This window comes from Copadichromis virginalis, linkage group LG14 (assembly GCF_057382275.1).
Source record: "Copadichromis virginalis isolate Kocher_CV1m ecotype Utaka linkage group LG14, C_Virginalis_male_GT1.1, whole genome shotgun sequence".
NCBI lineage: Eukaryota > Metazoa > Chordata > Actinopteri > Cichliformes > Cichlidae > Copadichromis > Copadichromis virginalis.
In genome coordinates, this window is record NC_140631.1 from 30,110,717 (window position 1) to 30,135,263 (window position 24,547).

General features: G+C 41.0%; 1 protein-coding gene across 3 annotated transcripts in view; it reads left to right on the forward strand.

The window, feature by feature from the left end:
* Positions 1 to 24,547, forward strand: part of igsf9ba (immunoglobulin superfamily, member 9Ba) — a 71,509-nt gene that overhangs the window by 27,118 nt on the left and 19,844 nt on the right. For all 3 annotated transcript variants that reach the window (XM_085430375.1, XM_085430376.1, XM_085430377.1), the window contains exons 3-8: positions 2,273 to 2,419; positions 11,624 to 11,775; positions 15,698 to 15,815; positions 17,970 to 18,111; positions 20,615 to 20,760; positions 22,999 to 23,141. In XM_085430375.1, the coding sequence (XP_085286501.1) occupies positions 2,273 to 2,419; positions 11,624 to 11,775; positions 15,698 to 15,815; positions 17,970 to 18,111; positions 20,615 to 20,760; positions 22,999 to 23,141 (848 nt within the window). The remainder of the gene's footprint in view (positions 1 to 2,272; positions 2,420 to 11,623; positions 11,776 to 15,697; positions 15,816 to 17,969; positions 18,112 to 20,614; positions 20,761 to 22,998; positions 23,142 to 24,547) is intronic.

Sequence of the window (24,547 nt, forward strand, 5' to 3'; positions counted from 1 at the left end):
TACTTTTCAAAGCTTTCCTATCTGACATAGCCTGTGATGTGATCTGAACAAGGTGTTGGCCCCTCTGTTTTCACAGCAGACAGAACCCTGTACTGTGTAAGTGGTGTATACCCAGGAGGCCCATTCTGACGTGGATACAGTGCTGTTAACTCTGTTTACAGCAGCACCCTCTCACTCCTTGACAAATAGAAGCTGAGACTGATCCCTACCCTTCATGCCACCACCCACCCCACTCAGCACTTCAAAAATAGCCCTGACTTTTTAAAGACGATCTACCTTTTTACTGCAAGACTGCAGTCCGCGCTTCTCTCGCTTCCTCTGTACTGTATTGATTTTCCACTAACAAAAAAACGTCAGTTTTCTACCCCAGCCACGGCAGCAATCACAGGGTTGGGTATCTATCTATTGCATTTTTGTACCGGTAGAGCAATTCAGCCCGCCCTCAGCATCGATAGATTTGCCTGACATTTAGTCTGAAGTAAGAGGAAACAGTGCTTACAGAACATCTACACATCAAAGTTAGGAAAAATGCTCCATTTCCAAACACTCGTCAGACAGAGGAGATTCGAATGTTTTAGTCTGTCGGGCTGTCAGATGCAGCCATGTGAGCAGCGGGCTGGAGGCTTGAAGACAGACAGCTTAGCAGCTGAAGATTTCACCATGCCTGGCTTCCTGAATGTCTCTCATCCCTTGTGATTTCCTCCTTTTAGAATTCCAATTTATCCTCAGCCTTGAAGTAAAAAGAGTTGGGGATGGAGAAGTTTCGTAAGAAAGATCATTTATGTGAAGTGGAAAGCTGGTCTTTTCCCACAGCGACACCAAACGCTGTATTAAAATTCAGCTAAAGGTGTGACTGGCAGTTCTAAGGATAAATCATAATACTTCGGCCCATGTGGATGCTCGTAAAAGTTGTGACATTTAATAAGTTAAAGAACTAGTTTTACATTTTGGGAATTTGTATATATATATATATATATATATATATGTGTGTGTGTGTGTGTGTGTGTGTGTGTGTGTTGGGGACACTCATAGGGATTCTGTTGTAACCCTATGAAACAGAAGTTTGGCTTTTTAAATAAGCTTAGAGAAAAGACTTCCACAAACACCTATTAGCAACAAATAAAACTTCTTGTCCACTTAGTAGTTTGTCTGATTGCTATACAGTGACATTTGGCATAAAAATCATTTGTGTCATTATTTAGAAAGAAAGGGTATTGACAAGATTGCATGCAAGCTGTGGGATCTCAGAGATTTTTGTGAGTGACGTTAGCGCATAAACTGATTTACCAGCATCATTCTTAATAAATCTGGCCCATAGGCATCTTTTAAGGTCTTTTTTGTGTCTCTGCCACTTTAAGCACATACACTCTGCTGTTTGCACTCACTGCAGTGCCTGCGAACCAGTATCGGTCCCATAATATGGGAAAAGCCTACTGGTCAGAATTTTTCTTTTGATTATAATTACGGCTGTATTCTTTTAATTGTGTATTAAGAGGACTGAAGAAATCTTCAGTTGAATCTAGGTCAGCTGTTTACAGCTGTTTGCGCTCATACATTAAACTAAAATAACCATCTCCTCTTTAAAGCGGGCTATGGGCTTGACATTCTGTCAAGACGGAAAATGTCCATATTCCCTCATAATATCAAAACCATTCTGCTCTCAAATCGACTCTGCGTGCTGTTTATATCTGTGTGTGTTTCCTTAGAGTTCAGAGACTTAGAAGTCAGGTTGATTGAAGGCTCTAAATTGCCCGTAAGTATGACTGTACAGTAAGTGTTTGGGACTGTCTGTCTGTGTTAGCTCTACAAGAGACTGGCAGCCAGTGTTTTCCTTCCTTCCATCTAGTGCTTGGAAAGGCTCCAGTCTGATGTAGTGCCTGAATACGAGTAAGCAGTTTGAAAAAGACCTCAAAAATGAATCAGTTTGTCATACCTGACTTTGCGGATCAAAAGGCTTGAGTTTACGACGCCCTTACAAGGAAAAGGAAAATATATGAATCTTTAGTTTATCTTTATATATTATTTTTTGAACATCTGGAACATGCTTAGAAGCGTTATACGACTGTGAGCTGTGGACTACTGTCAGAGCAGAAATAAAACTCACACTCTTACAGCCACTGCCCTAAAATAAAGCACTTAACCCCCAGCTGCTATGATGGATCTTTTTGGTGACCAGCAAAGCTCTTGGGTGTGTGTATGGTGGTATCTCTAAAGATACATTTAAAGTACTGAAGTGGTTAATTCTGCTTTTTTCCCTCCCTGCTGTCTGCAGGTAGAGCCTCTCTGCATGGGAAGGCCTCCCTGCAGATTGACCCAGTGCGCTCCGAGGACCAGGGCTGGTATGAGTGCAGGGTCCTGATGCTGGAGCAGCAGTACGACACCTTCCACAACGGCAGCTGGGTGCACCTCACAGTCAATGGTGAGTCATCTGGCCAAACAGCCTACCTTCTGACCTGGAAGTGTGAGTCTGTGAAGACAAAAAAAAGAAAAAGAAAAGAGGATCGGCTTAAGCTCCGTGTGTTTTTATGATAAGGATAATCACGTAGATTTATCATTGGCATTTCAATTAAAGATGTGGGAATGGTACATTGTTATTAGAAAAAATCTATTTATTTATTTTGCTTTAAATATTTAATTTCATTCATTTTTTTATGCTAACTGGACCTTTTTTTAGTTGCTCACAGGCCTCCTTCTTTTACTCATCTTTCATTTACAGAAAAATTCAAATTTATCAGTGTATTTGAGTCAGGCACTGTTTTAGGTCACTCCTGTAGCTCCTTTATAAAAGGCCTCAAGGAAAAAAAGGGATGAGCGTCTGGTTAGAGGAGGATTGATTGTGTCTAGTTTAAGGCGGTTCCGGCAGGGATTGTCTGTGATAGTCTGAGAGCTATCAAACTGATGACCAGGCGGAAAAAAAATCTGCACCTTTGCATTTCTCAGGAATGCCCCAGCGGCGCAGAGACTCCTGTGCAAAGTGTGTCTTCACATTGCGCAGCGATGCCTTTGTACTCTGTGCGTTTCAGCCTTTTTCGGAAAGATATTCGCAGTAAGCTCCTGTTTTACAGTCGATGCTTGCTGCAGATGCACGGCGCAGCAAAGATGCAATAAAGAAACCGCGGCACACTCGTGCAGGAGACGAGATTGTGGAGTACTATCAGTCGCAATTCTTTTGTTAGCTTTTTGGTTACTGATTTTATGTGTCAGGGAATGTTTCCTAAGCAGACTTTTGGAAGAGAAACCGAAAGCGGTGAATTTCTTGCGGTAAAGCGTCACAGGACTCTAAGTTCAGAAAGCTGTAATCCTCTGTGCTGTTAGAGAGAGACTTTAGAGACAAAGTACTGTCAGGCTCATTCACATGTATATTTTTGGTCTGTGAACTTCGAGCTTGAGAGCTGTGTGAAAGTCATGCATATTTGAGTTGATCATGCATATGTTTTACAAGATGCTTTTCTCGTATTTGAATAGTGATTACACTGCACTGCGTGCAAAATTCTCTATGAAAAAAAAGATCATTTATACTGTCCAGTGCACAGCATAATCACTTTGTAAAAATGGTGATTATCGGTGCTTTGCTTTGAATTTGTGTTTTGCCACATCGGGCATTGCAAATGATTTTCTAACGCGTGCTCCATGTAACGGACGTTAACTCAAAGCTGACACGAGAGCATCCCATTTCGCGTGCTTGTGTGCGGCTGAAAGAAATCTCTGTTTGCTGGTTAATGTCGGATAGGGTGAATCAGTCATAGTGAGCGTCACCTGCGCACTCTTGTGATGTTTGGAGTTTGTGAACATCTGTAGGCGTGTGCGTATGAATGTCTTGTTGTGTAGGCATACTGCATCTCTGTAGCTGCTTCATCAATATTCACTTTCAACTGCCCCCCTCCCCTCCTTCGTGTGCTGGTCTCTACTCCTGTCAGGCCTTCCAACAGAAACAGAGCTCCTCTGGCTTCAACACATCTAATAATATCCCCGAATCTCATGTATATTTGGCATTTTATATGTCTGCATTTTGTAAGACCTCATGTATGTATGCAATCCCGCTCTCGATAGAGTGCACGCACAGCTCTACTCACAGATGGACATGTTTTGCTGGTATAAATATTTAGTTGGAGTTTTGTTATGTAAACAACAGACAGACAGTCATGAAAAAATCAAAAGCTGTTTCAGCGTCTAGACATCTAACAGGGGAGTTCATATGAAGCCTTTTTGCTACTGTTGTCCCTTAAATGGGGGTCTGTGAAGGAAGCAGGTGCCATTTTCGTCTGGCCTAGGCACAGACACTAAGGGCACTCATTTCCTTTGGCCGTTAGTATTTGCATATACTGCTTCTTTGAGTTCCTGTGACTGGCCTTAACTTCCTGCCAAGCGGAGAGGGAATTCATGCCCACTCAGTGGCAGGTGTCAGATGGCAAGGCCTTGTGCCCGAAAAAGACACTAAGGCTACTCTCTCTCTGTTTTCTCCCTCCCTCGTCTTCTTCTTGCCTTTGTAAGAAGCATAGTCCTCAAGCATCAGTAAGCTTTTTAAGAAAGCAAAAAGAAAGTGCCCCATCATTGTCATGTGATTTTAATTTTATCCATGCATATTTAAACTTGGAAAAAGAGACACAATCAGACCTTGCCACCATGTCACTGGGTTAGTGATGGCTTGGCATTTAGGTCCCATTTGGTCGATGCAACTGGGTCCCAAATGTCAGCTCCATTTATTACCCGTGTGTATCTGTCTTTGTCAGTCACTGTGCTGTCCACTATGGTGAGTCTGGGGTGAACAATCACCCTCCAGACTTTACGGGAGCCCAGCTTGCAAATTTAAATTAGAGGTGGGCGTACAAAATGTAATAAATACTGTGTGTGTGGTGAATAAGATGCCCCGATAAAAATGATAAGCTAAAATTAACAAATGTTTTTCTCTATTATGACTCTTGTATAACTGTGTGCTTGTATTAACCAGAACGTTAGTGATGCAGCAGCTTATCTGGCTCACAATCCATCACAATTCGCAGGTTATTATATATAAAATGACAGATTTGATTTTGACCTTGAACACAATTTGGGTGAAGACTTTAGTGAACCTTGTCTGCAAGGTTCGATCGGACGAATATATCGAGCTGATTGGACAAATATATCGACTATCGACGATATATTTGTCTAATAGAAGGAGCTAATAGAAGCAGTCAACATGAGAAAAAAAAATAATAGTGCTGTTACCCTCTTTCATCTGCGAGCAAATGCAGCCTCCTCAGAGTGCGCCCAAATGCTTGTTGATGGAGCTGCAGAAGCTGGTGACAGCCTAGCAAACTTAGCCGGATGATGGACACGTACATGCGCTTGCAAGTTAGCCGTGTTTCAGTACTTTGCTCGCACTATACGTCTGCACAAGTGGCACACCGCTTTGGTTACATCCTTAGGTTTACCTTTTTCATCTGGTTTAAAGCCAAAGAAACCCCAAATTGGCGACTTTATATTTTTTTAGTGCTGTCAGCGCTGTCGTCATGACTTACGCGATTAACAATTAACCCATGTGAAGCGCAAAATCCCTGAAATGTCTCTGTCAACGCATTTCGGCAGTTTGTCCAAATTTTGTTCATTCTGCGCTCCAGATGGTTTGAGAGCGTTAAAAATTTTAATCGTGATGACCGCGTTTAAGCCGCGTTAACGCTGACAGCGTTTTTGTTTTGCTTTTTTCAACTACTTTGTCCATGTTTGGACTTCTTCTGTGTCATAAACGTGCAAATCAGTCCGTGCATGATTACATTGCTCCGCCCATCAAAAAGTCTGCGCATGCGCGAATATATCACCCATCGGCGATTCTTGGACTGACGATTGCCGATTGGAAAATTTTTACATATCGCCCAACCCTAACAGGTTGTAATTGTTGCCCTGTGGATGCTGATAGGAATTTTGGCCAATACTGATTTCTTTTTAAAAAGTCTAACTGGCAGCATACACAATCAAAGATTCACTTTTCTTCAATTTAAAATATTCACATTTCCATCGTTAAGAAAATTAATCTCAGGTTCTCATAATCTGCATTAATTGCATTAAGTATTGCAGGGTCTTCTCTTATGGGAGCAACTGAAAATAAAGTGCTCTGGTACTGGAATAAATCAGAATGAGCTGAAGCTTTACTTGACATATTTTGCCTTAGCAAACACAAGCAGGTGTAACAGATTGATATAACAAACAAATGTCAGGTATTCACATCATTTTCCAGCGTATTTGTAAATTCGCCTGACAACAGGACTTTTCTCGTTTTCACTCGTCTCCATAGTTTTCATCATAACCGAGGCTGCTATATTGTCGCTGGCTCTAAGCACAGGAAAGCTTTATCCTTAGGCTCACTGTATTTGTTAGTTGTTTCAAAATGTCCGTATTCAACTGGTTGATGATTTGAATGATTATGTTTTTTGTCACAAAGGTCTCACTGTGATGGAAATGCACAAACGTTTTAGTATTAATTTAAATGAACAGAAACTAGTCTTACAGCCATTTATTACTCAGAATTACAGTTAATGATTCAGACATTCAAATAAAATTTAGACTGTATAGTAAGTAGGGATAACTTCCAGCACAGCCTGTTCCAGAGTTAATATCAAATTTCCTAAAAGCTATGATGTATTCCAAAAACATGCCTAGAAAAGACAAATGTGGATGACTCACATCAGTTTTTCACTGTAATTAAAAACAAATCTGACAGACATAAAAGCACCCTTGTGCTCACGCAGCTCTTTCTATAAGTTTGAGGAGGAAAGCAACAAACCGAGATAAACGCACATTTGTTTTTGAAGTTAAGAGTTTATGTTAGTATGATCATCTAATCTACAAAATAACCTACGTCCACCTAAAGAAAAGAGATGGATGGGATTGTGGCAGTGAAGAAGTGAGAGGAAGTAAGTCCCATTGTTTCTCCTCTTAATTACACATGAGACGCTGTGGAGTAACTTACGTATGCTGACATTAGAAGAGGGAGGAAAGTGTCACCGAGTGCCTCTTTCTTCTCTCTGCAGCAGTTTACACTTAAACCTTTGAGACTCGTGATGTGAAATCAATGAAAATATGTACTCCAATTCTCCATATTCTCTTAGGAACAGATACAAGAAAAGGAAAACAAAAAACCCCCCAAAACAAGCAAGGAAATAAAATGACGCAAACACAGTCTTGAGTAAATAAGCCTTCAAAAAGAACAGCCTTTACCCTGCTTCTTAGCATCCAGGCCATCTGCTGATGTGCTGCATGGCCTACAGAGAAGAACAGGGGGAGTTTGGGAACTCCAAACATCTTTTAATGTATATAATTGATGAAGAGATGCTGTAAGTAGGGCGCAGATTTAATGCTCAGCTTACTTTTTTTGTAGAGCAACTCCCAGGTTCCCCAAGTATTGTGACACTTCCTCTGTGATGAGCTGTACCTGACGGTGTGAAACAAATCCCAAGTTGACCAAAGTGCCTGCTGCTGTCACCAGCACCACCATGTATGCCACCTATTTCCTGTCAGCTGGTGCTTATTCCCTTGATAAAAGCTTTGGGATTAGAATTAATAACAGCGCTTACAGTGGAGGAGCAAGTACTCAGGTGATTCACTTAAGTGAAAGTACCAGTGCTGTAAAATTTCCACGTTACAATTAAATGTCTCACGAGTAAAAGTGCAGAAATATTACCTGCTAAATATATCCACCCATACTCTATATGTAAAAATCTTGAGCCATCCCTCATTTCCTTATATTTTGCTAGGAAAATAGATAATGCAGTATATGAAGCAAAAACAGTACAGTTCTAATTTCCTTTTCTTCAAGTAGTCTTCAGGAATAGTTCTCCAGGCGTCTTGAAGGACATTCAAAGCTCTTCTTTGGATGTTGGCTGCGTTTTGTTCCGTTCTCTGTCAAGATGATCTCGCACTGCTTCAATAATGTTGAAGACCCGGCTCTGGGGAGGCCAATCCATGGCACAGTCTTCCACTGTGTCTTTTTCTATCCCGGCATGCTTTTACTGCATTGGCATTGTGTTTGTGATCATTCTCATGGTGACAAATAAAGCCAAGGCAATCAGATGTTTTTCAGATGATATTGCATGGTGGATCAAACCCTGAAAGTACTGGATGAAATGCAATCCAAACCATGAGAGAGTCTCCACTGTGTTTTACAGATGACTGCAAAAGCTCTGTATATATTTATGCAAGTTGAACCATAAATTTCAAATTTGGATTCATCATCATGTTTTCTCACAGATTTTTTAGCACAGTTCTCATGTAACTTGACGTAGCTCAGAAATGTCCTCTGTTTTTCCCATCCTTAAGAATGGCTTATTGATGGCTAATTTCAGTGAACAGTGGATTGATTAAGTGAAGAGTCAGATTATTCTCTCAAATCTGGTGCCAGGTCTATGCTGGATTTTCTCTTCTTTCTTAAGGACACAACATTCAGATAATGTTCACCATGTTTGTAATGCAGCAGCATTGTGCTATTAATGCTGCTGCATTAGAGTGCAATCAGCATTTTTCTACTATTTACCAATATCTGGTTTTGTTGAGTGGTTTCCAACGAAGTCAGTCAGGTCAAGAAGATCACAACATAAATTGGACTTGTTGTGAGATGACTGATGAAGTAGGAAAGAGGAAACACCAGCTGTATTATTATAAATATTTCTATATTTCTCTATGAAATACTGGTATAAATTAAAGGAGAGATCTCCTCTTCAGAAACGCAAAATGTCCTGGAGCCGAAGCATGTCGCTGTTTATGAGCTTAAAGTTGCTTTTCTTGAGTAAACGTACTTGGCTGCATACATATTGCAGCCACCAGTGACAATCAGCGACATACTATACATGCAGAAACTCATAGTGAAGCAGCGGCACAGGGTTGCCTCTTAACTAAAATAATGCATCATGATCCGTTTAATGTAACCGCCGACCCATCAACTGCATGATACGTAAATCAGTCATGCATTTTATTAGAATCTCCATTAATCTGCTGTATCATATAATGCAATGAGTGTTAGGGAGCGAGAGGGCAAAATGGACGGGCAGATGTCTAAATGTGCTAATTGGCCAATTTGTTTACTCCATGCCAGGTGCTTGTGTGCAGTCTAAGCATGGCAGCACTCCCAGGGGCAAGCGGTGACCCACTTGTATAGCAGTGCCTTTTTCCCCCTATTTAACTAAACACTGTGCCACTACTTATAATCAAAATATTATGTTGAACCACTGAAAGCAGCTGGCTGAGGAAGCCACAGTTTATTGGCCTGCAGGAGCTGGTGAACAGCTCCCGTGTGACTCTTAGCGAAGCTCGGATACATCAGGTGGAAATGCAGCAGTGTTACAAAGTGGTTTTGTATTAAAAAACAAAGCAAAAAGAAGGCAGCCTGCAGGGGAGCTTGTTATCAACCCTGGTACATGTCCCACTGTGCAAGTGTTGCATCATGTCCTATCTGAGGAATGCCTGTTTGACTTAGACCCTATTTACTTCAGATTTCTGAAATGTGTCTTGGACAATTAGCTCATGAGTGGACAGCACTAAATACAAGTGTAAATGACCGCCGAGACTCATTATTCTCACTCAAACAACGTGGGACACATTTGGCCTTGTATCTTTTGTACTGTAAACACTAATTTGTCCTGATGCCCAGCGAAAACACAACGGGAAAATATGTCACCAGTGTGTCGGTTTTTTGGCTTGTGTCCCGTGTCTCAAAGTCACAAATGACTTTGGCCTGACAGCTTCAACAGTTGAATCATGCGTACACATGTTCTTCTTTGCTTGACGCATTTTGGATGCGTTTTCTTAGCTAGTTCTTGCTCAGTCAAAATAACTGTGGACAAAAATCTTGGGGTCACGTGGGGTCAGCTGGAGATTGAAAACACACGATAAACACTTCTATGCGCTCTCCCTAACCCTAATCCTATCCCGCACTTTGGGAGAGCAGCGCCAACCACTGCTAGCAAATGCTGCTTTGCAATATCAAACTAAAACATTTAACTGAATCCTAAATATCTATTGAGATTATCTAAAAAATAACACACATATTATGTGTATTATAATATCTAAATATCTAAAAAGCCTCAAATGGTAAATGGCCTGTAGTTATATAGCGCTTTTCTAGTCCCTAAGGACCCCAAAGCGCTTTACATATCCAGTCATCCACCCATTCACACACTGGTGATGGCAAGCTACATTGTAGCCACAGCCACCCTGGGGCGCACTGACAGAGGCGAGGCTGCCGGACACTGGCGCCACCGGGCCCTCTGACCACCACCAGTAGGCAACGGGTGAAATGTCTCGCCCAAGGACACAACGACCGAGACTGTCCAAGCCGGGGCTCGAACCGGCAACCTTCCGATTACAAGGCGAACGCCCAACTCTTGAGCCACGATCGCCCCAAAGAGACTCAAAGATGTCTCCACAACATTAGCATGGTTATTTTGTTGCCTTCAGATCTGTTTTTCTGGTGTAGGACTTCCATGCAACAAACTCTCAATAAGATCCACATTTCCACTGTAAACTATTACAACAAAACCACACTTTTCACAGAAGTTGAAATGAGCCGGCGCATTTGTTGAATCCGGAGAGTTAACTTTTGTCTAGTCCAGCCTGTGCTTTGTAGTTTTGTCTGTTTGTTGTTTGAATCCTCTCTATTCTCCTCATTCCCTTTACTTTAGAATTGCTCACAGCAGATTGCTGCATCCTGCTTCAGCTGGAAGTCTCTTCTTGTTGATAGGGAGTTCTTCCTCCCCACTGTCACCAAGTGCTCGCCCATTGCTGGGGTTTTCTTTGTAATATTAAAGGTGCTTAAGGATGTAAAGTGATTTCAAATTACTACAATTGCGTATTCAATGGAAATGTCCACTGGCTGTCCACTTGTGATCCTACTGCCCAACCAGCTGTAAACAGATACCCCCTAAAATGGAAAGCTGTACTACATGTGCCTGCAATACAACAGCCGTGCAGAAGAGCCCAATGGCAGAATGCCTGAAGCCATCTTGGTGCTGATTCAATGACTCTGTGTCATCTTGGAGCCTGTAGTTTGCTGTGCTATTAGGGAAATCCCTGAGTGTAACACAAATTCAACAGCACTGCAAACTACAGTACAGTTTTCCAAACTTATCCAAAATGAAAAGGGGGGAAAAAAAGGACTGCACTTATAAGTCAGCTGCCATGCTACCTCAGTAAGGTTGTTCTTAGCCATAGAGATACTTTGCTTGATGGTGTAGCCAAACACATTAAACAGGTGCTGCAAGAGTATTACTGAGGACCGGGTGCGATTCCACCCCTGGTCATTTGGTGTGTCTCTTCCACCTTTCTCCAAATAAAGGCTTATGAGGCTTATGTTAAAGTAATATGCAGGTATTTAGTGATGAACCAAAGTATTTAACATGTGATGATGATTATGAGGTAAGGCAGTCTCAAAAGTTAGAAGTAACATGTTACAAAGGTCTTTTTAACACATCATGTGGTTACCATTGAATCAATCCAATCAATCAACTGCACCAGTCAATCAATGTAAGGAAAACCTATGATTGTGCTTAAGAAGCAGTGAGGGAAAAGGGCCTATGCCAGTCCATAGAATAGCTTTTGAGATTTTTCTGTCTGGATACTGGGATGGTACCAAGAATTCCTTGTCCTATGTTCTCCCCAGCTCCACCTTCATTCACGGAGACGCCGGCGCAATACGTGGAGGCGAAGGAAGGGGGAAGCACTGCGCTAAGCTGCTCTGCCCAGGGAAATCCAAAACCAATGATCAGCTGGCTGAGGGAGGGGGAGGAGCTTGCAACCAACGCAAAATACTCGGTAAGAAAATATCATGGACATAACTCCGATTTATGATTGTGTGCAAAAATAGAAGTGGGGTTTGTGCACAGATGGCATCATCCGCTGAGCCCATCTGTACTGACAGTATGTTGTGGACTATGTCTCACTCGGGCTAATGTCAGTTTGTTCTATTGTCGAGCTGCTTCATGAGCTGTGGTTTAGTCTCTAAACCTGATGTGTTGTCTGAAGTCTGAAAAAACAGCAGAACCATCCCATCGTTTTTGTACATTTAAAACATTGCACCACAGACTTGGTGTACAAGTAGTGGAAAGCTGCAGATATTTGGCTATTTAGGACACAATTAAGTCATCGCTCCAGGATGACTGACAGTCAGGCTGTTCTGTCTTCCCTGTGATGTCGTTAGGAAAAATAAAAATAAACCCTGCATAATCTGAACAATTTTAAGCACAGCTTAGTGGCACACCTCACATTTCTGAGCCCTCTTTGTTGTCTGGTGATGCCTGACTGTTTTTTTAAACTCCCAAATGCAGACAGCCTGATGTCATGGCAAGGATATTTCTGGCACTGCCTCAGTGCTTGCAAACATTTAAATCAGGTTTGTAGTGTTAGTTGCAACAAATCAAAGACAGTCAACCCACAGCTCCATGACAGATGATTCAAAAGTGGCAAAAGCTTCGACGAGCGATGATGCATTAGAGCCATAGGATGTTGGATCTTGAGTGAGCGGTGCAAGTGTCACTTTCTCTGGAGTGGAGGATCGCTTGCTCTCACTATACTATGAGAAGCACTACCTGCACCTACACGTCTGACCCCCAGCAAATTCATCTCTGGAGTTAGTCTTGCAAAAGTTAAGTTAGATATGGGAGGCTGACTCAAACATCAGCTAATTGCTAAAACAAAACGCACACACACCAGACGCACAAACGCCTGTAACAGATGCAAGCAGATTGCTGATCGTGTCTAAGAAGTGTAGCAACGGTGGTAATTTTTCATACTGCTTGTAATTGTTTTTAGGATTTTTCAAAGGTGCTTTCATGCCTTCACATTCTCGTATGTGTCTGATATTGCAGTCTGCTGCAGGCGCTATCACCTTTTCCCAGCTGCCTGTGTAACATACAGCAAAGGAAGTGACAGCAGCACAGAAGCGTGTCTGTTAAAGGCCTCGTTTCCTTTCATTTTCGCCTTTTTTGCCCCACCATCAGTCGCCTCTCTTTAACACCATTCCCTCAGTAAACGATTAGACAACATTCTGATGCATTATTAATCTCCCCTTTTCGGCATCAATATTACATTAGCCCTAATATGAATGTTGCACTAAAAAGGAAAATCTTTAGTGAGAACCAAATGCCAAATTCTAATAACCTCACTTTGCATTTATCGTCTCCCCTCGTACATTCACCTGTTTCTTGCTGCATCTCCCCTAAAATACGGGAGTGCTCCTTTCTGTGCTGAGAGGAGAGCTGTGTGTGTGTGTGTGCGATAGGGAGCATTAGGATATGTTTGCTCACCCACATGCTCAGATCCACGGAGACGTCATGGAGAAAGGGAGGAATGTGACAGACGGGGTTAGAGAGGAGCAGAAACACTCATCCTCCACATTCTCCTCCTTCTTCACTTTCCTCATTTTTTTAAAGCCCGGAAAAAAAGATCTATTAAGTAACCAGGAAACTGAAAAAGAAGACTTAAAAAACTCAGGAAGGCAGTGGCAGCCAACCAAATATCATTCTCACTGGAGTGAAGTGCATAGGACAGAAGTTGGAATTCTGCTTACTTTCCTCACACTCACCTTGGATTGAGTTCAGCTATGGCACAGAAAGTATTGGATCAGAATGACGACCAGTGCATGTCTTTAGATTCTGTTAAGATTACTGTGTGTTAACATCACTGCTGCATTTGTGGTGTGTATGAGTTTAGTGATTTGATCTAACAGTGGTTTAGACTCTTTGGCTTTTTTAGATTCAGTGCAACAACAAATGCCAGGATTTAAAAATATGCTAGACCACGCTGTCCCCGAAACATGCTTGATAGCTAGCAATGACAAGCTAGCTAAAAATAACCTTTTGTGCATGAGTGTCTTTGTTTGTGTTACACTCAGCCTCTGACTGAACGTTTCCAGCAAACATTTCAACACTGAATGTCTGTCAGATGGCGGTCTTTTGTTGATGTCTAGTAATGGTTGAAAAATAGTTTCAAAATAAAAGTTGGGGGACCTCAATGTTGGCTAAACATACCTCTTAAATGTCACATGGATGTGGTTTGTTGGCAGATTGCCGTAGTTGCTCATCGTCTGCATAGAACATGCTGAATTGTGTACCACTGTGTGGCCATTTTCACCAAACAATAGCTAGCAACCTCCCACAGCTGCCAACTGGTTGGAGAATACACATTTTTCTTACAACCACTGGCTGACAGACAGTTGTCAAACAGTCTCTAGGCCTGTGTGCCTGAGGCTTTAGCAAAACACAAGCTACGTTTATTTCACTGTTCGGTCCAAATATAGACTGTATGTAAAAGATGGATGTAGCCACCGTTGATATTAAGCTTCATAACAAGACAAAGAGCAAAGGAACCAAAGGCTGTTTTTCCAAAGAACTCAATGTAAAGACAGGTTTTATTTACAACCCTCCTATTGGTCATTTAAAAAATAATGCAGGTTAAAGCACTTAGGAATTGGCTGCATTTAAAATTTTTATGTCTGCATTGAATCTATGTAGAGCCTACATAGATTTTGCTGCCAATGCACTAGTTAGCATTAGAATTACGAGGAAATGAGAGTACTGAGTGGGCCAGTCGCAGTTGTTATGAGCTGCCCGGGCTGCATATTCACATTTCTAGGGAGCTATACATCATGTTATGGCACTAGTTACAGTTTAGATTTTCAGAAGGGCTTACTGGTTACAATACCCCATGGCATAGATAGTTTAGAAACATAAATTCAGACCAGATCTCCAATTCTCACCTGGTATCCCAAAATACCTGAAGATTGGATGATGGGTGATGATTGGATGATTGGACTGCAATCATTCTTATATAGCATGCTCAGTTTGGCTCACCGAACAATTTTGCACTAATCACACAAAGAAAATTTTTATTTCAATTTTAGAGAGTGAATGCGGCTAACGATTAATTTTAGCCTTTATATAAGCCTTGAATAAGAGAAGGTCATTTAAAGTAAATTGCATGTGAAGGAGGTGAACTGGAATTGGAAAGAGAGCATTATTTTTCTACTAAAATAAAGACAGTTTCATTCCTTCAGTCATTATTGAACCAACAAAGCAATAAATTCACCTTAAATCAGTGGTTAGTTTACACTCCTAGAACCAAGTGTGCCACACACGAGGGTGTTATCTCGCCATTAACATTGTTATGACGGCGATGCAGCTCCCCAACAACCTTGCAAAAGTTAAGCTCTGCTTTGTTTGCTCTGCTTGTACCATAAAGCATCTGAGAGACAGATGAATAGCAATAATTCTGCAGGCATAGCAGATTCTCCGCTCAGCTGTGTGAATGGACAGACTACAGCTGTGTGTGACATGAATGGACAGAGCCTCTCGCCACCTGTTGCATAATTTATGAGGTTTGGTTAATGTGTTTTTCCTCGCCGCTTATTGGTTCTCATCAGTGCCTGCACACAGGGATGTACGGTAACACTGAGTTAGACGTTACCAAGGTGACCATATGCAGGAATCACACCTGGAGCTAATAAATCAGGACACACTTGTGACTTTTAAGTCTTTTTTTTTTGCATGAAACTTTGACCTGTAGTAAAATTTAACAAACTACATGATCTGAACAGAATACATTCGAGGTACTATACAATTGTACTTCTATTCATCTATATGGTATCATTCTAATTATAACATAACAAGGGCTTTTAAGTTTTAAATTTGCCATATAAAGGCTGGATGTTTATTTCTTTCTCCTGCCCATTCATTTGCAGGTACACGATGGCAGACTAACCATCCTTGGCATCACCAGAGATGACAGAGGGGCGTACACATGCCGAGCCCACAGCGACCAGGGAGAAGTGCTCCACACTACCCGTCTGTTGGTTCAAGGTGATGTCTCCTCAGGATGAGTAAAACAGATATACAAGTTACAAATATAAAAGTCGAATCCGAATGTGTTTTGATATTTTGCCAGATTTTTCATTGAAAAGAAAAATCTTTCCCCGTCTCTACCGGAGGCATACCACTCTGATTGCATCGATATAGTAGTTAGGTTCCATTATTTATACTTAAAGGCAAAGCTCTGCACTCCTCTGGGGTACTGATGTATGTAACATACCTTCTGAGTCTGTATCAGGCAGTCAATAGCTCAGTCTGGGGCCTCTGTATGTGAATGTGTGCACAGCCATGTGTATACAACAGGATCTGTCTAAGAGCGCGTCACTGTCTGTCTCCGGTCCATTAACCAGGCTCTCTGCTAGACACAGATCAGATAGATGGTTGTGATAGCAGCCTCTCTCGGTCTCTTGATACAGCGGGGCTTGGGCGAGTTAACAGTGTGTATTTAACAAGCAACTGAGCATCTTGCTTTTAAGGTGTGTTTTAACGCTTGACTTCTGTAGGTGCAAACATAGCAGAGAAATAACTCCACTCCTTCGCAGTACAGTAAATGGAGGCACGCACACACACACACACACACACACACACACACACACACACACTGCAAACATGGTGATTGTTTTGTAACTTACTGAAGACTTAACTGGTGGTGCATGAGATACAACTGCATTAAGGCTTCAGGCCTCTGGTGGAAGTACCAATTCGATACCTGTTCTCTCTTATCGTTATGCAAGAAGTCTCAGTCATGATATGCGTATATGATAAATGCACAGAAATCTTTCATTGTAGTTTTGTAGACATTGCAGTCTTTTTGCAATATAACAAGACCAAAACCACAAAAACAAAAAAGGTTGATGCTGTAGTTTGTTTGAATATTACCACGAATAACACCGTGAAATAAGAGACGCGATTACTTCGCAGACGCGGAGCAATAACCAGGAGACATCTGAGGAGTCATGGTTCTCAGTCTGGTGATCTGTTTTTAATTGTTATGTGAAACATCTGCACAGTGATGTAAAAGGCTGTGCATGCTCAGAAGTGAACAAACAGGAGGTTTGTATCTGGGCCTTCTCATAAAAGACAGCTTACCTTTCATGGCTTCTGCTGTTTTATTGAGCGCTAAGAGCAAATCTAGAGCACTTCAGGAGATGAAAAAGGTTACAGTGTGAAGCATGCGAAACCAGAATGCTGACTAGTATTAAGTTTACAACAGCTGGCTGCTTACTGTATTTTAAATCAGACTGTGATGATATATGCTGTAAATATTACTTAGTGTGTGCCTTTTCTCACCCTGATTTGCACCCGAAAGAACAAAGTTGGTGTGAAAGCCTCTAAATAAGATTTTTTTTAAATGAAATTTCATCAATTTTGAAAAAAATTAATAAGTTTAGGTTTTAAAGAATTAAATTATTATGTTGGGGTTGGGGTGAAGGCGATGATATATGCCTAACATTCAATAATATAATTTTTTTTAAGTAAAAATAAAACAAGAGCTTTGGGCACCACATATGTTAACTAATTTCCCCCGCGTGGGACTAATAAAGGTTATCTTATCTTATGTGGTGCAAAGAACAAATCCACAGGAAGTTGTGCTTTTTAGCATCTTTGTGCTCGCTGTTTCATCCACTGTCAGCTTTACTGTATTAGTTCAAGCTTATGAAGCGACATGAAACATCTGCTACAAACCTTTCTAGACAGTGACTGTTCATCCACAAACAAAAGATGTCAAAAACCAGCTGAAACTATTAGAAAGTATTCACTGGACACTTTATTAGATACACCTTGGCTGTCTTGTGCTCCTCCACATCCCAAAGTTGCTATAAATATTTACATCGACAAGCAGTTGAACACCTATAAAAACGGCTGATGAGTGTATACTGCAAGCACTGCACTAAATATTATTGTAAAATGCCTTCTTTGGCGTTGGCAAAGCCTACACAGTATATACCTAGATAAAGACAGTGCCATCTTTCCATTTCTTTTTCTGGAAATGGGCCTGAGTCCATTTAGCAGCTAGAAAAGCTGAAATGGAGATGAAAACCAAAGCTGTAAAAAGACGGAAATTTTGAATTAACATTCATAAGGCGGATTGAAAAAAAGACTGCCTGCTTCAGCGCTTTTAACACTTTTTTCTGTTTCTTTCAGGGCCTCCATACATCGTTTCACCACCAGAAAATGTCACTGTAAACATATCCCAGAATGCACTCTTTACCTGCCAAGCAGAGGCATATCCAGGCAACCTCACCTACACCTGGTTTTGGGAAGAGGACAACGTCTACTTCAAGAAGTAAAGTTATGATCAAGTTCACTTCTGTACTGTGGCTGTTCTCGCTCTCAGTGTAGGGAAACTTGTTAGTTAAGCACTTGTGTGAGGTTAAGACTTAGTGATTTAAATCAGCACCATGCAAGCTGCATAAGGCCTTTATCCCTGAGCTTTTGTGATGTGATTGACATTGCGGGTCTCTGAGCCCTTTGCTGTGCTGCGTTTTGAGCGACTGTCCAAGGGTATTTAGTTTGTGTGTGCCATGCCCTGCTGTGACCCCAGAGGCAGTAAGAGTGGGCCTGCCGGGGTTCCGTCTGGAACGTGCCAGGCGAGTTAGTGCGCTCTGGTGACAACATCACATGACTCAGGCCTTGTGTCATCATATGCCTCTCATGCGGTGATGATATGAAGCGTAGCCAGGACCTCTGCAGGCTCCCCAGAGCTGGTGTTTAGAGTCTGAGAGGCTTTTGCAGTGAGGAAGTGACAGACAGAACAAGTGGGAAGGAAGAACTAGTGAATAGGGTTTTGACTGGCGGTGAAAACAAGTGTCTGAAGGACTTTCACAGAGGAAGTTTCCATACTAATTTTAAACAGCTTTTGTAACGTCAATCTTGATTTTTTTTTTCGTTCTTTTTTTTTTTACAGGATGGGAAAGATTTAGTTGAGGGACTTTATGATGAGACAGTCAGAATTTATGCACTGATCAAACTTTTAGTGGTTGCACAACAAGAGCCTATTGCCAAGTGTTAGAAGTAAGACACGTTTAATTTAAGCAGCTTACAGCAAACCATAGCCTTTAAGAACAGCTAGCAAATGATCACATGATTAATCACATGTGCATATATATAAACACTCTGGCTATATGTGCCATATGGTACTGAAATTTGACTTAGTGATCTTTTCCCTTTCAAAACCAGCAAGTTGTAAAGGACTTGATCTAAGTGTTTATAGACTTAGCTATCCCTGCCTCAGGTGTGTGCTCCTCTGCAGACAAATCCTCTGTTTGTTTGCCTGTGAACTAGTCCTACATGATCGGGACTTGAGCAGCCAAAATTGGCTCACAGTTACACCTTCAGCCCATGAAGATTCTTGACTACATTAGATCTTGTGATGTCACGTTTTAGCCGATTGCTACAACCACTTAGCTGTTGGCTAAAATGAACAGTTTTTAGCGTTTATGCACCTACAACAGCTTGAAAAACATCTCATTTTTATTTCACAGCTGTAACATTTCCACAAAAGTCTGATTATACATAAAATATGATTACATATGATGAATTTTAATAGTTAATTGTTGATGCCCTCATGCGTGTAACAGAACAGATCCGGTCATGTGTTCTGAGCCAAATGTTCAGCCTGTGTTATTGTAGAGAGGGCCAGTGAGATTTTTACATCTTTTAGCTCATCCAGCCGAAAGACAGATGAATTTATACCAGGGTGAGACTTCCATCGTCCATCCTGTCGTTCACAGTTCACAAGGACTCCTTCTGGATTAAACTTAAATGAAACCTGCACACAGTGATCGCCTAATGGGTATTCACCCTAACCGGTGAACTGTGACGGATCGTGAGCCAAATGAGCCGCTATGGCAGTGACCTTCTGGCGTTCTCTTGGTTTAATTCTCATTTTCACTTTTGCTGCTTGTTTGGTGTTGGAGAAAAAAGGAGAAATGAGTGAAAATACCCTTTGGCTGCTCTCTTAGTTACTAATAAATAATATATAGTCAGCATTAATGTTAATGATCCTGATTTAGTTGCAACACATAATTAAATCATTCAAACCAAAGTTATGTAACTGTTATATATGGGGTTTCTCATTTTTTTGTTGCTATTAATTTAAATGAAATTTACTGATTTACTGATGCTGATATTTACTGATACTGATGATCATTTGTTTTTGTAAAGAACTTTTTTGTAGATGCTCAAAACTCTCATTAAGTACAAATAAGCTGAAGGCAGGAGGAAGCAGATACCAAGTCTCAACAACAATTTGCGAAGCTCAGTGTGACAAATATGTTAGTTACCAATTAAATATTTGACAAAATAATCTTTAACAGCTCTTTTCTAGAAGTATTAATATCATCCCGTTAAATAAATGTGATAACTCATCTGTATAATAAATGATCAACCATTAACAAAGCCCTGAAGGTCTTTTTTACGTTTACTTTTTATTTAAAGGCTTTTTTTCGTTTAAAGTAATTAATTATTAAAGTACTGAGTGAGTCCTGAGTATCTGTTTAAAACAAACAAAGAAAAATAAATTAATATTGTCTGCTCTGTCATTTTTTTTTTAATTGAAAGGGAAACCACGAGGGCCGTACCATTTGGCAGTTATGACAATTAGCAGATTTATTTGAGTCTCTCGTTTTGTACAGAGTGTTCTTTGGACCCCTCTCAGCTGGCTTCTGTTTGACTCTCTGCTGCTCTCTTATGGCACCTTGATGTAATTCAGCTCTGTAGATGTGTGCCCTGTCCTGTCGGTGTGCTTCAGTAACACGCTGTGATAAAACGTCTGTGTCTTCTTGCAGCGATCTGAAGCTCCGAGTGCGCATTCTCATCGACGGCACCCTTATCATCTTCCGGGTCAAGCCGGAGGATGCTGGGAAGTACACCTGCAGTCCGAGCAACAGTCTCGGTATCTCGCCCTCAGCATCAGCCTACCTGACTGTTCAGTGTGAGTGTTGCCATGACGACAAAGTGGGAGGGGGAGGGGCGGGGAGCTAGTACAGCGAGCCATGTGAGGAGCAGCAGCAGCAGCAGCAGTATGGAGTCTGCTCGTGCTGGAGGCTGCTGTAGTATTTGGCCGCGCTGCTCCTGTAATGCAAAGTAACCTTCTTGAATTTCAAGGTCAGGTGTTGCAGAAAGGCAGCAGAGTTTTGATTTGACCATTTTCTCACTCTCATTGGAATTTAGGAATTGGATTATAATCTATTCCGGCTCCAGCCTCATTCCTGTGCACAAACATGGAGACAAACTCGTCCTCAGACTCAATTTTTCCAGCTCTCCTTTGATTGTGGCTGTGAGTGATGAGAGAAGAACCCCCACTCCCACACACATGACGTTTCATCATAAGTCCACTGTGCAGAGCTAATTTGCTCCCAAGTTGCTGCTGGTCATTGATTATTGTGCTACACTATGAGAGGGAGCTGGGGGATTCACAGCACTGCAGGCACTGTCTTCATCACTAGCCTCACATACAGCAGGCGATAAACCAATGTCCTGATGGTCCATGTAAAACAAACTCCAGCTTTATGTATGAAGCAGCTGAGAATCACTCCCGGAAGAGAGGAAAAACACTCCTAACTCAAAGTAAAAAACTTCTTGGACTAGCAAAGCAGAAATTAAACGGTGGTGCAATAGTTTTCTGGATGTTTTCTGGATTTTATATGCGAAGCCAAGTATCTTCTGTAACTTAGCAAGTCTGTATGTGCAGAAATATGTCAAAATTTCACTCACTCGGCTTAAAAAAAGAAACGATAGTACTCGAGAAAATTTGCATTGAACACTAAAAAACCTTTTGGAGGCTGTAATGCTTCACCACATCCTGTGCACGCTGCTCACACACATGCATGTGCAGTGATTATGTTGAGAACTCTCTTGCTGGCTGCTGCCTAATCTTCTCTTCCACTAATTCCCCTTTCAGCACCTCTTTTATGTTCCTTACATGTCAGGAGATTTTTTTCTACTTCTCTGATTTTTCCCAGTCCTTGAAAATGCTCCGGAGATGTTTTAATTCATCTCTTAAACATGAACAGAAACAGCTATAAGTGAAGCATTTATGAAACAGCATCTTAATACTATTTGTTGTAGTTGATGTAGATTCATGGTTTGGGAGCAGACCTTAGCAGGTCTTAAAATGATTTAAGTGCAACCTCAGGTGAACACTTATAGATGACATATAAAGCAGTGTCATGATTTGTTTCGAAGAAACCAAACCAAATCATAGGTTTGCAGAATTGCATCTGAACTAACCACAAGACGTCTGGAGGAATGTCCTTTGCAAACCAATCGCAACAATTCAGCACAAATATTCGTCCTGACTGTCGGTGCAGCGAGGAAGGGCTGGTTTATTTTGCAGCCACAGGACCTGAGCACCTTGCACTGATTGCATCCACCACAAACTCCTTTTTATACCAAAGTATTCAAAGAGTCAAATGTGAGGCCGTCTGTCTGACAGCTAAAGCTGAAAAGGCTGAAATTGGGTCATGCTACAGGACAATGATCCCAAGCACAGCAGCAACCGAATGACTGAAAAAGAAAAGAATCGAGATGCTGCAACGGTCCAGTCAGAGTCCAAACCTCGACCTCATTAAAATGCTGTTGTGAGAACTTAAAGAGAGCCGAGCAAAAGCAAATACCCGCAAACCTCAATGACCTGAAGCAACGTTGTAAAGACGAGTGGACTGAAATTCCTCCACAGCGATGTGAGAGACCGATAAAGTCCTACAGAAAAGTTATTACTTCTACAAGCTGCTGAATCATGGGGCACACTTGTTTTTTCACGCCTTGCGTCTCCATCCTGGCTTAGTTTATATAAAATAATGAATAGAATATGTGATGTGCTGTTGTTTATCTGCATGTAAATTATTTGAAATTTAAATGTTTTTGTCCTGATATATAAAACGAGTTGTGAAGATATTAGTTTTGCCAGAAATGCCACATGCTGCACTTTTAAAAATATGTTAATGCTGATTTTACCTGCCTCTGTTTATGTGTTCCTAAATTTGGCAGTGATAGGCATTAAGAAAATTGATAAGACGCTAACACTTCTAGCTGTGAATCTTCCTAATCTGGGAAGCTTTATAAACATGTTTGATTTTTCTGTTAATCAAAACATGTTGAATCAAGCATTTTCAGAAATTAACAGTTATTTATAGTTTGTCGATTTATCACCCGACCCTTATTTGTCCAGACCCTGCCCGAGTGATCAACATGCCCCCGGTCATCTACGTCCCACGGAAACTGCCAGGCATCATCCGCTGCCCAGTGGATGCAAACCCACCTGTGACATCAGTGAAGTGGGAGAAAGATGGATACCCACTCCGAGTGGAGAAGGTGAGTCTGATCTGCTTTTTTGTTGAGATTCGTGGCAAAATAAGTCATAATTATCTTACCGGTTTAGCACAAGGGAGTCTTTGATTATGCTGAAAATTATATTTCTCAAATATTGTCCAGTAAAGATGACTTTTTTTCCCCATTTTTATTGTAAAACCCATAAAAACAGATTTTACAGAAACTCAGAGAAGTATCATCTAGTCTAATATCTTATTAGGTTTGAGGAGTTATTACGTTGTTGGACTGCTGGACTGCTTTGAAGGTTGTGTTGAAGTGTTATATTTAACAGCCCTCTGTGGATTTTTTAAATTACGAATTGGTTTTCTTTTGGGAAACAAGCACTCAAAAAGACACAACTATTGCTTATGTTTCTTGCCAATAGTTAAGTGACTGTGAGCATTTAGTCACATACTGTACTTGTATACACATTTGGGGTCCATTAAACTACTGCTTTATACTTCTGCTTCCTCATATCTGACACATGAACTGTTACTTAAGAACTGCTCACTTTTCAGAACTGGAACATTCATTAAAACGTTGAAAGTTGATTCTGTTCATTGGGTTTGCCGTGTTTTCAGTGGGAGCAATGTTTCATCGCTCATCAAAGTGACTTTTTCTAGTCTCTTTGATGAGCGATGAAGCATTTCTCCCACTGAAAAGAGGCTGAAAAAGTCACTTGGATGAGTGATGAAACACGTCTCCCAGTGAAAACACTGCATCCAACAAATTCAACTGTGCGAGATTTCCATACGTGGATTATTGAGCATGCATCGAGACGTTCATAGAAGCAAAGAATAATATGAGACGTTATTGAAAAAGCAGATGTTGTTTGTATTTTGGGTCTAATTTAGGATCTCGCCATGTTTCCGATGTCTCTCATTTCCCTTTTTAAGGTTCACAAATGGTTTCCTTTGAGTAAGTTGTTGGAAGCCCAATGAGGCGAAAAGTACAAATATTTGTAGCAGATGTGTTCTTCTGTCTTGTGTTTCTCAACATTATCTCAGTACACGCTGACAAATCTAACAATAATAATAATAAAATTAGCAGCAGTATTAACAATCTACTAATGTCACTCACCGGGGCATTTTTGATTTGAACATTTTTGTACATTTGCTGATAATATTTCTGTAGTTTAGCTTAAATGGGATTTTTAGTTGCTAGTTTTTACTTACTTGCAGTGTCCCTTCACTGGCTACTTTATTGGTTACATCTTGGTATTACTGGTTTGAACCCCCTTCTGCCTTTTTAATCATTGCTCAAAGATTTTGGTCCATTTTGACCTGATAGCATCACACAGTGCACATACACACTGGACAGAGATCCCGTGACTGTTGAAGCCATTTGATTAGAACAAACTCCGTGTCACGTGAAAGAAACTAGCTTGTTATTATTTGAGCTTTGTGAGA